The sequence below is a fragment of the Silurus aristotelis genome, assembly GCF_946808225.1.
Source record: "Silurus aristotelis genome assembly, chromosome: 16".
NCBI classification, from domain to species: Eukaryota; Metazoa; Chordata; class Actinopteri; order Siluriformes; family Siluridae; genus Silurus; species Silurus aristotelis.
The window spans coordinates 11,487,027-11,499,726 of record NC_139589.1 but is presented as its reverse complement, the minus strand read 5'-3'; the positions used below and the strand labels follow the sequence as shown (position 1 = coordinate 11,499,726).

The 12,700-nt window shown below is 39.7% G+C and overlaps 1 protein-coding gene across 7 annotated transcripts in view; it reads left to right on the top strand.

The window, feature by feature from the left end:
- The first annotated feature begins 5,917 nt into the window (after positions 1–5,917).
- med15 (mediator complex subunit 15) overlaps positions 5,918–12,700 on the top strand; it is a 20,092-nt gene continuing 13,309 nt past the window's right edge. For all 7 annotated transcript variants that reach the window (XM_083565094.1, XM_083565092.1, XM_083565089.1 and 4 more), the window contains exon 1: positions 5,918–6,062. In XM_083565094.1, coding sequence (XP_083421220.1) covers positions 5,986–6,062 — 77 coding nt within the window. In that variant the 5' untranslated portion in view covers positions 5,918–5,985. The remainder of the gene's footprint in view (positions 6,063–12,700) is intronic.

Below are 12,700 nucleotides of genomic sequence, written 5' to 3'. Positions count from 1 at the left end.
CTTTACTTTCAGTGCAGCAAACTCTCTCCAGAAGTTCAGTGAGGATCTCTGAATGATCCAATGTTGACCTAAATGACTAATGATAAATAGAATCCACCTGTGTGTAATCAAGTCTCCGTATAAATGCACCTGCACTGTGATAGTCTCAGAGGTCCGTTTAAAGCGCAGAGAGCATCATGAAGAACAAGGAACACACCAGGCAGGTCCGAGATACTGTTGTGGAGAAGTTTAAAGCCGGATCTGGATACAAAAAGATTTCCCAAGATTTAAACATCCCAAGGAGCACTGTGCAAGCGATAATATTGAAATGGAAGGAGTATCAGACCACTGCAAATCTACCAAGACCTGGCCGTCCCTCTAAACTTTCAGCTCATACAAGGAGAAGACTGATCAGAGATGCAGCCAAGAGGCCCCATGATCACTCTGGATGAACTGCAGAGATCTACAGCTGAGGTGGGAGACTCTGTCCATAAGACAACAATCAGTCGTATACTGCACAAATCTGGCCTTTATGGAAGAGTGGCAAGAAGAAAGCCATTTCTTAAAGATATCCATAAAAAGTGTTGTTTAAAGTTTGCCACAAGCCACCTGGGAGACACACCAAACATGTGGAAGAAGGTGCTCTGGTCAGAAGAAACCAAAATCGAACTTTCTGGCAACAATGCAAAACGTTATGTTTGGCGTAAATGCAACACAGCTCATCACCCTGAACACACCATCCCCACTGTCAAACATGGTGGTGGCAGCATCATGGTTTGGGCCTGCTTTTCTTCAGCAGGGACAGGGAAGATGGTTAAAATTGATGGGAAGATGGATGGAGCCAAATACAGGACCATTCTGGAAGAAAACCTGATGGAGTCTGCAAAAGACCTGAGACTGGGACGGAGATTTGTCTTCCAACAAGACAATGATCCAAAACATAAAGCAAAATCTACAATGGAATGGTTCACAAATAAACATATCCAGGTGTTAGAATGGCCAAGTCAAAGTCCAGACCTGAATCCAATCGAGAATCTGTGGAAAGAACTGAAAACTGCTGTTCACAAATGCTCTCCATCCAACCTCATTAAACTCGAGCTGTTTTGCAAGGAGGAATGGGCAAAAATTTCAGTCTCTCGATGTGCAAAACTGATAGAGACATACCCCAAGCGACTTACAGCTGTAATCGCAGCAAAAGGTGGCGCTACAAAGTATTAAATTAAGGGAGCTTAATAATTTTGCACGCCCTATTTTATTTTTTTTTTTTTAAATATCCAATAAATTTCGTTCCACTTCATGATTGTGTCCCACTTGTTGTTGATTCTTCACAAAAAATTACAGTTTTATATCTTTATGTTTGAAGCCTGAAATGTGGCAAAAGGTCGCAAAGTTCAAGGGGGCCGAATACTTTCGCAAGGCACTGTACTTACTGACCTATTCTGACCTAGTAAGACATTACAATCCTGAAAGCAGTAATTAAATATCAAACACATAAATGCTAAACACTGCAACACGCTGAAACAGAACTAGATCTGCAGATTTAACTTACACTGAAATAGAACTTTGTCCTAACATATTTAGCAGAAATTTGTGTCCCAAACCTCATTTTCATTTAAACATAGAATTTTTTCCCCAATTCATGCACGCTGTAATTTAAAGTGACATGAGGTTTCTCACTTTCAGTTCTTATTTTCTGTAATTTATATATTTAACTTTATTAAAATATTAATAGTTAACATATGTTAGATAATGTTTAAAGAAAAAATTTAAATACAGCAATAATTAATTTCAAAGTGGTGTTTTGTAGCTCACTTGCGTCCATGTGGGCCCATATGGCACCCTGAGACAAGTTAGTTCCTTTTACTTACATTATAGCAGCTATAAAGAGTCATTCCCTAACTAGGATTTAATCTTTCTCTAGCTCTCTCTTGCAAAAATATGATTATTATTTTTATTAGTAGTTTAGTATTAGTATTTTTGTTAATTTATCAGTCCAGGATTATGAGGTGCATCTGACATAGAAGCATCTCTGAAAGAACGGTAGGTATAGAAACAATATATTTAAATTAATGCATTAAACTACCAGTCATAAGCACATTAACTAATACACACCAGAGTGGTTAATGAACACACTACAGACATTATTGCTATTCTGATAAATAGTCTTGAGCCTAAAAATCCAAATTGACATTCTGTTATCTATATAAATGGAAGGAATGTTTATTTAAATGTTTTAAAAAATTTAGTTCACAAAATTGTAATTTATTATTTAAAATCTCTTTTTTAAATCTATAGTAATGAAAAAATAAGGTACTGACATTTAAAATAAATAAATACTGTGGTGTGAAAAAACACTAAAGGCAATATAAATCACTGTATAAAAACAGGACAAGATAAAGCAAAATGCTCTGAAAATAGGTTGGCTTCATAGTAATCAACTTCAGACATACAGCAAAAAGTTTGGTTATGCAACGTGTAACGTTTTATATAAAGCAATAGCAGATCAGTACAGAAAATAATCTACAGCAATGTTAAAGTTTTTTTTAAAGAAGAACAGAACAGATTTGCAAAGTCACACATAAGATAAAACCATCAGGCACTTTTAGAGTATTCTAACCACATATAAACTTTAAATCCACATAAGTGCCAAAGTGCAGGAACATTGAGGTTACAAAATGATTTTATACAGGTTGCTTGAAATATCGTAATTGTAATTAAAAATGTTAATATTATTAAAGTTATTAATATTATTAATTATTAATATTATAAAATTATTAATATTATTTTAATCTCAGAATTAACTCTTTTTAGATAATCATTGGTGGCTGATTATCACTTTTTGACCCATTTGAATACCATGATATTTTTTGTTGCTATTTCTCTGTTGCCAGGCTACTAAACCAATCAGTTCTTGACTTACTCTTTGCTTGGATACATTATCTTTACTTAAACACTATTCAAACCTGTATGCAATGCAGTTCCTGTCATTTTCTTAGAGCAGGAAAGAAAAAGAATGCTGATAAAGACGTAAATAAAACCCCAGAGAACAAATCTTGGAAATTATCCCAGTGCTCCATGTACAATTCTTTGATTCTGGATTTTGTTTTTGATCAGCATTGATTGGATAGTTGTACAATGTAGATTACACTTTTTGTGTTTGGATAAATATGCATCTATCATTTATTATTAATAATATATATATTTTAGGATATTTCTCAAAGGTTTTGGACTTTGATACAAAATGACCAGGTTTGGGAGCCAGGGGTTGATTAAATAAATATTGAGTCTTGACTCACTGGTTCTGCCACAGTACTTTTTTCCAACAATGGTGATATAAAGGGTTAGTTTTATTTACACTTATTTTGATGCAGACATAAAATTAACCACATAAAAAAAACAATTTACACATTTAATGACAGCAAACAAGAAAAATCAAATATAGATAGATTGATAGAAAGATTTATAGTAATTTAAATAATTAATATGTCATAACAGGTAAAAATGTTATGTTTTTAAATGAGACAAACTATTTAGCTCAGCTCTGCTACAAGAACCGACTAATTTGTGCCCCAGCTGACTCACTGCATTTTCCCCTTATTTACCACATTTACCCAGTGGTGGGTTGCTGTCAGGGAATCTCTTGCCATGCCCCCTCCTCTCTCTCAGCCGCTCCCAGCGCTAATCGCCAACACCTGTCACTCGTTACCGGTTCCCCTTCATAATCTCCCGTTCCGACCCCACTCGCGTTTGGATCTACCTGATGACTACAGTGACCAACCGAATTCCTGACCGCCAGCATTCCACGTTGGTTCCAGTCCCTTGTTCCAATCCAAAGATTGGAGCGGATTCCTGCTAAGCACCAGCAGATACATCGGGACACAGTTATCCCAATTCCCCACCAAACGAGCCAAGATCGCATTCTTCATCGCTCTTATGTCTGGTGATGCTCTCTCTTGAGCCAGCAAAATGTGGAGCACAAACGGAGGCGATTTTGGCTCATATGCCAATTTCATCAGGCGATTCATGGGGATGTTCGGGATGACAATGGCGCCCCTCCACTACAGCCCCCACGGGTTTGGGTAGGCCCCGGACCGGATGGTGATGTCAGGAGGCACCAACCCAAGCCCCAGTCTCCAAGCCCCAGAGAGTACACCGCCCAGCTTCCAGGTTCCACTGGGGGCATCGCCCAGCCGTCTCTCCTCACTGGGGGTGCTGCTCAGTTCATGAGTCCCGCTGTGGGTGTGGCTTTCCCAGAAGCAGTTACTGGGAGCAACAAGGGCGTCTCTCTGCTTCAGTGTTCCTCCGAGCGCGCCGCTCAGCTCCAGTGTTCCGCCGAGCGTGCCGCTCTGTTCCAGAGTTCTGCCAAGGGCGCCGCTCCGTTCCAGAGTTCCCCCTAGGGCGCTGCTCCGCTCCAGAGTTCCCCCGAGCGCGCCGCTCCGCTCCGCTCCAGTGTTCCACCGATGGCGCCGCTCCACTTCAGGGCTGCGTACCGCCGCCTGGCCGTAAAGGGGACATCATACTACCACCTGGCTGGGAAAGGGACGTCGTACCGCCCCCTGGCCGTGAAAGGGACGTAGAACCGCCCCCCGCCGCGAAAGGAACGTAGTAGCGCCGCCTGGCCGCAAAAGGGACGTTGTACTGCTGCCTGGCCGCGATAGGGATGGCGCACCGCCGCCTAGTCTCTCCGAAACCAACGTCTACAATCCCAAGTTCCTCTGAAGGCGATGTCACGCCTCCAAGTTCCTCTGAGGGTGACATCATGCCTCCAAGTTCCTCTGAAGGTGATGTCACGCCTCCAAGTTCCTCTGAAGGCGACGTCACACCTCCAAGTCCCTCGGAATGCACCGTCGCACTCCCAAGTCTCACCAAAGGTGCGGGCGCGCTCCAAGACCCTTCTGAAGGCAAACGTTGCGGAATACAGTCCCTCCAAAAGAAACGTTGCGGTACAAAGTCTCCCCGAAGGCGTGGGTGTTATTTAGCCTCTGACCTACGCCAAGGGCGTCGCCAAGGACATTCGTAACTCTCCCTGATTCTGGTTTTTGTACTGTATTTTCATTAAACATGATTAAGTTACTCCCGCTTCCTACGCGTGGTCACGGTTCTGACAGTTGCGCGTTTCACACTTAGGCCTTCAGTGGTGTTCTACTTGAATCAATCCACCTTTTGTTACCATCAGTATGACACCACGTCTATAGAAACCATCAATATTATAGCGAAACACAGTATAACAGAGCACTGCATCACAGACAGGCACCTCGTACTTTCAGAATAAATGCCATTACGATAGAAAGAAACCAAAGTAACACAATTAAACAAGTCTACTATCACTGCAGCCACACCTGCACTGCCCACATATATCCATACATCATCTCAATCAGAAGCATCAATATTAACCTCATAAAATTATCACAGGTTTTCCATGCATTTTTGTGCATTTTTTCTGTCCATAATGTTTTTTTCTGGGGATATGAAATGTATGCAAAAAATGTGTTTTGTGTTAATTCTACAGAAAACAAAAAGTTTAAATTGTTCATAAAAAAGCTTAAGAACTGTTTTAGCTGATCTTTCCTTGACTTTTTAAAAACCCATCCATAGTGACTAAATATAGAAACTGTAACGGACAATCATAGAAGCGGCACACCCGAGAGAAAAGCATGAAATGAAGAAGATAGGTTATTGGGAATAATTTTGTACATATTTATAGACAAAAATATATTTAAACATAAGTGATTCTGATAAGTTAGTGATTCTGGCCAGCAGATAAGACCTTGCTAGCCCTGACAGTCCCCACTTTATTTACCATATCAGTAATTTTACGTATTTACATAAAATTAAGTTTTGTTCTAAATAGTTTTACCCTTTAAATTATGTAAGACATTATTGTGCCCTCAAGAAGATTCAATTTGTCGGCTCACAATGTTGACCTAAATGAGCCGACTAAAGAACCGATTCAAGTATCCGATTCATTGGCAGACTAATTCAGTGTGAACTGATAAGTGGTGTACAATGTCTGGGATGGAGGTTCCGGGGCCTGATAATGATTGGAGGAGTCAGGGATTCCGACAAAAAGTAGTCACGCAAATGTAAGTCCTTAAAAAAATACGAATTATATTGTACAGGGGGTTAAACCCGTTTGAGAAATTGTATAAGTTCCGCCTGGTCAGCTTTTGCTAATCTTCATGCTAGCTTACGGTGATTAGCATTAGACTTAGCATCTATTGAGGGAAATGTAAACGGTATACGGACAGAATTGTTAATAATATGCAGCTCATTTAGTCATATATCACGTTTGCAGATTAAAATTGACAAAATATTATATAATATTTTTCTACCCGTGTTCGTTAATAATTCATGGATTTTTTTATATACACACTACCCGTAACAGAAAAGTAGAACTGGTATCAAGGGAAGCTAAAGAATCTCGGCTAGGAAATATATAAACAGAAACACACACACACACACACACACACACACACACACACACACACACACACACAGACGTAGTATTAGAATTAATACTTCTATAATATATTCAATTATGTCTGCATTTTGTGGCATTTCGGTTTTTTTTTCAGTGAGTCGGATCATTTGATTCTACATTCCTAATAATGTTAGACATTTTCGCTTTTCAAATGCCTCATATGTTAAGTTCTTAAAGCATTCAAGCAGCAACTGGAGATGAATAATACATTTGATTCACTCATGGACTGACTGACTGGATGAAACTAGAAAGGAAAAACGCGATTTATAAATACGCGTAGTTTTTATTTACGATCATTTTAAAGAGTCTTTCAAAGATTCGATTCGTTTGTAGGCGGTACATCAAATACTAAAGTTATATTGAAGGTGTTGCACAAAATATTTGATCAAACTTTCAAGATTTGGTGGCAATTTAGTATATATAGTTAATATCAGCAGGTACTGTATAGGCATCACTTTCAAGTAATGGTCTATGTAATGTATAGCCTACTTTTATATTTATATAGAAACAGGTGGTAAAAGTACCAAAAGTTTGAGAGATTACATGTAAATCTATACATAGTTATTATTACACTGAAGTTGTTTGATTGCAGACCAAAATACAGAGTTTAGTTTTGCAGATAACTTTTGGTACAGCATGTATAACTGTGTGAAATGGCTTTTGGTAGCTGCCCACATTAGATTTAAAACACTCATGCTTGCCTACAAAGCCAAAAAAGGACCAGTAGCCCTCTACATCTTAGGTCTTATCTCACCCGCACTGCCCCATGCTTCCTCCGATTTTCAATCGATGCTCGACTTGTCCAAAGATACAAGGCAGACATGCAGCTATTGTTTTATGTTTTGGCATCTATGTGGTGAAATTAACTTCCACTTGTCCAAATAGCTTATTCACTGGAGATCTTTAAAAAACAACTTAAGACCTACCTCTTCTAGCAGTACCTACATGAGTACTTCTTCTATTAAAAACAACTTGTTTTTCTAAATACATTGTCTCCCAATAGAGTTTTAGTATTTTTAGTGTCCTAATGCTAGTAAAAAAAATTATATTATAAATGGAAAGAATGCGCCAAAGCATTTCAAGTGGATCGACTCTGATTTATTGCATTTGGAGATTTATGTTCATTGTGTTTCACTTATCCTGAGTGACGACTGGACTAATAATTTTACTCAAATGTTTGTCTTGTTAGAGTGACAGATATCAGACTCAACACGTAAGTGGTAGTTTGTCCATGGGGCAGGTGAAGCAGTGGACTGCCATGGGGTACTGGTAGCTCAGTGTTAGACTTTGGATCGGAAGATCATAAGTTTAAACTCCAGCACCACCGAACTGCCACTACTGGGCCCTTGAGAAAGGCTCTTAACTCTGACCTCACCAAAAAAGGTGGATAATTGCATTTGCTGTGGACAGGAGTGTCTGCCAAATTCCATAAATGTGATTTTATATTAGCTTTTTAACAACCTTTTATTTTATGAAGTAACAGATCTTTACATTTCATAAAATAATAATTAATAATAATAATAATAATAAACGTCTTTTTTAAATGACTTAACTATTTAAAAATGTTGCTATTTAAACGATGTAAGCCAATATCCCATTCACTTTCTTGCATTTTAGCAGAATAGCTGTTACAGCCTCATCTATACCACATGTGATTTTATTCACCCTGGGAAGTCAGACATTGCAATAGTGTCATCAGCTCAATTTATTTATTTTATGAATTGGTAGCTAACTGCTGAGTAATGTGTTTTGTACTGTATATTTAGCATATCATTTTTCAAACTGTATAATCAGTATAATAGATTTAACATGCAAATATGTCCATGTTGAACAAAACAATTACTAGTACATGCAGCAAAGCTCATTTAAAGGTATGAAGCATATTTTGTTTACTTCTGATGTTGCATTGGAGACCAATCAGGGTTACTGAGTAGCAATTTCAAGTTGTTTTATTTATTTATTTATTTATTTATTTATTTATTTATTTATTTTTCACTCCTTGTCAGAAGTAAGAAATTGGTTGTGATGTGTACATACATACACTATATTGCCAAAAGTATTTACTCGCCCATCCAAATCATCGAATTCAGTTGTTCCAATCACTTTAATGGTTACAGGTGTATAAAATCAATCCCATAGGCATGCAGGGCGCTTCTACAAACATTTGTGAAAGAATAGGTCGCTCTCAGGAGCAGAGTGAAATCCAGATAGGACGCCACTCGTACAAGAAGTCCTGTTGTGAAATAACCTCGCTACTAAATATTCCACAGTCAACTGTTAGTGGCATTATAACAAAGTGAAAGTGATTGGGAACGGCAGCAACTCAGCCATGAAGTGGTAGGCCACACAAAATCACAGAGCGGGTCAGCGGATGCTGAGATGCATTGTGCACAGAGGTTGCCAACTTTCTGCAGAATCAATAGCTACAGACCTCCAAACTTCATGTGGCCTTCAGATTAGTTTAAGAACAGTGCATAGAGAGCTTCATGGAATGAGTTTCCATGGTCGAGCAGCTGCCTCCAAGCCTTACATCACCAAGTGCAATGCAAAGCATCGGATGCAGTGATGTAAAGCAAGCTGCCACTGGACACTAGAGCAGTGGAGAAGTGCTCTGGAGTGACGAATTACGCTTTGCTGTCTGCAATCCGATTGACAAGCCTGGGTTTGGCGGTTGCCAGGAGAACGGTACTTGTCTGACTGCATTGTGAAAAGTGTAAAGTTTGGTGTAGGGGGGATTATAACGTGGGGTTGTTTTTCAGCAGTTGGGCTCGGCCCCTTAGTTTCAGTGAAAGAAACTTATAATGCTTTAGCATACCAAGAAATTTTGAAAAATTTCATGCTCCATGAAAGCATGGAGCAAGAAATTTTGGAAAATTTCATGCTCCATGAAAGATTGTCATGGATGAAAGAATTTGTCATGGATGACATTCCTGTCCTCAACCATGTTAGAACTACTTTGAGATGAATTGGAGTGAAGACTGCGATCCAGGACTTCTTGTCCAACATATTCACTAATTGTTACTCGGCGTATATGTAGGCGGAAGCAGAAATAGAAGCCAGCGTATTTATTCAGTCTAAGGCAGAGCCAACACAAAAACACCCGCAGAGAAACGGGATAAACTGGCAAAAGGCAGTCCGTATATAATATCCACGGTGCGTGATGGCGGAAGTCCGGCGCGGAGGCAGCGACGGAGAAGCGTCGGTAGTCCGAGGTGCGCTGGGGAAGACACACGCTACCGTGGAGAGAGCGAGGAGTCCGGGATGAGACGGTGCGGAGCGGGAGAAGCATGCGCGGAGAAACACACCACCAGGAACCGGCACAGACACGCACGAACATACAATAACGGACAATAGGTGTAGGTGAATGTGGGGTTTTTATGAGCTGGGGATTAGTGAATAACGAGCTCCAGGTGTGCATGATTGAAGCCCGATTGCGAGCAGCTTCGTGCGGGCGGGGCACGCACGAGAGAAGGGGCGCGGTGCTTGATGCAGAGGTTTGACAGCCGCCGACGGGGGCGTGGCAGGGGGATTCCTGACACTAATATTATTTACTTTTAAAATGTAATCATACCATATAAAAATCATACCATCATAAAAACATATAAAAGAGGAATACATTATTTTTACTGGGTACTTTACCTTTAAGAAGACTCGCTGCTGGCATTATGGAGACGACGTTCGTAAAAGGGGGAGGAGGGAGAGTTATTGTTTGGAAGGAGAATCTTATTATATTATATTATTTATATATTATTATATATTATATTATAGAATATTAATGAATATTAACGAAATAAAGACAGTGTTAACACGAACGCTGAGACAATGCTCTCGCTAGGTACACAGGACGCTAACTGATGCAACGAGCTGCGTGGGAGAGCGTGGGTGGCGATACGAAAAGAACCAACTTGCGATTTTTTTTTTTTGGTGCGCGACGTTCGTATCCCGAAATTTTGTTCGTAACCAGGGGCAAAAATTTTGATGAACTGCGATTCGTAACCTAAATTATACGTATGCCGGGGCGTTCGTAACCCGAGGTTCCACTGTATTCTAATACCAAGTATTCTAGTCCAAAGATTAATCAAGTAATCAGATAAGTAGTACTTTTTCCTTCATTAAAGAGCAATACTAAATTTTCAAGAGAAAATAAGACAGAAGTCATTGTTTTCTTTAAAAAAAAATGTATTGCTGAAATTGCAATCTGTGAAAAGTAAATCCATTTAGTGCATTTAATTCCCATATTACATTAAAATGCTAAAACATTATATACATTTAAAAAATCAAATAAAATTAAATAATCATTTGAAAAATATAAAAATCTATTTCGGATACAAAAAAAAAAAAAAGTTTTCTTTGTTTTAGTTTTAAATGATCCCAAACTTTAGACCCTTTTTGTTGTGTTCTTTGGACTGAATCTACTCCTCCCCCTCGCTGTTTTCCTCCCTGTTTTATCCCCGTTCCTCCATTTTTCATTCTGCAGCGTCCTCAAAACATGAAAGTACCTTTTCAGTCATTTATTTTATAAACGTGGCATACAAACAGTTTCAGCCTCGTTTTGTGCGTATGCCACATTTATAAGATACCCCCCTTTCCACGCAAAGGTTGTGATTTATAAAAAAAATTAATAAACTTGACGCTAGAAAGAGGCACTTGTAAGTAAAAAGGTGAGCCCTGCATACGCACAATGTGGAAACGCCGAAGGTGAGAAGGGGAATTGGTAGCACAGAAAGCGGCGTACACACATTTTCAGCCCTGTTTTGTGCGTATGCTACGTTTATAAAGGAGACCCCAGAACGGTCTAGAGTTGAGTGGGTGGTGCGTCAGTAATAATTGGTTTATGGGGTGCTCTGTGTGTAGTTAAATTAACTAAAAGAATGTGTGTGTGTGTGTGTGTGTGTGTGTGTGTGTGTGTGTGTGTGTATATATATATATATATATATATATATATATATATATATATATATATATATATATATACACACACACATAAGTATTTGAACATCTGTCTATCAGCTAGAATTCTGACCTTCAAAGACCTGCCTTTAAAATGTCCACCTCCACTACATTTATTATCCTAAATTAGATGCACCTGTTTGAGGTCGTTAGCTGCATAAAGACACCTGTCCACCCCATACAATCAGTAAGAATCCAACTACTAACATGGCCAAGAACAAAGAGCTGTCCAAAGACACTAGAGACAAAATTGTACACCTCCACAAGGCTGGAAAGGGCTACGGGGAAATTGCCAAGCAGCTTGGTGAAAAAAGGTCCTCTGTTGGAGCAATCATTAGAAAATGGAAGAAGCTAAACATGACTGTCAGTCTCCCTCGGACTGGGGCTTCATGCAAGATCTCACCTTGTGGGGTCTCAATGATCCTAAGGAAGGTGAGAAATCAGCCCAGAACTACATGGGAGGAGCTGGTCAATGACCTGAAAAGAGCTGGGACCACCGTTTCCAAGGTTACTGTTGGTAATACACTAATACATCATGGTTTGAAATCATGCATGGCACGGAAGGTTCCCCTGCTTAAACCAGCACATGTCCAGGCACGTCTTAAGTTTGCCAATGACCATTTGGATGATCCAGAGGAGTCATGGGAGAAAGTCATGTGGTCAGATGAGACCAAAATAGAACTTTTGGGTCATAATTCCACTAAACGTGTTTGGAGGAAGAAGAATGATGGGTACCATCCCAAGAACACCACCCCTACTGTGAAGCATGTGGGTGGTAGCATCATGCTTTGGGGTGTTTGTCTGCACATGGGACAGGGCGACTGCACTGTATTAAGGAGAGGATGACCGGGGCCATGTATTGCGAGATTTTGGGGAACAACCTCCTTCCCTCAGTTAGAGCATTGAAGATGGGTCAAGGCTGGGTCTTCCAACATGACAATGACCCGAGGCACACAGCCAGGATAACCAAGGAGTGGCTCTGTGTTTCTCAGCGACAGGCCAGAAACCTGACTGATCTAGAGAAGATCTGTGTGGAGGAGTGGGCCAAAATCCCTCCTGCAGTGTGTGCAAACCTGGTGAAAAACTACAGGAAACGTTTGACCTCTGTAATTGCAAACAAAGGCTACTGTACCAAATATTAACATTGACTTTCTCAGGTTTTCAAATACTTATTTGCAGCTGTATCATACAAATAAATAGTAAAAAAAAAAATCATACATTGTGATTTCTGGATTTTTTTTTTTAGATTATGTCTCTCACAGTGGACATGCACCTACGATGACAATTTCA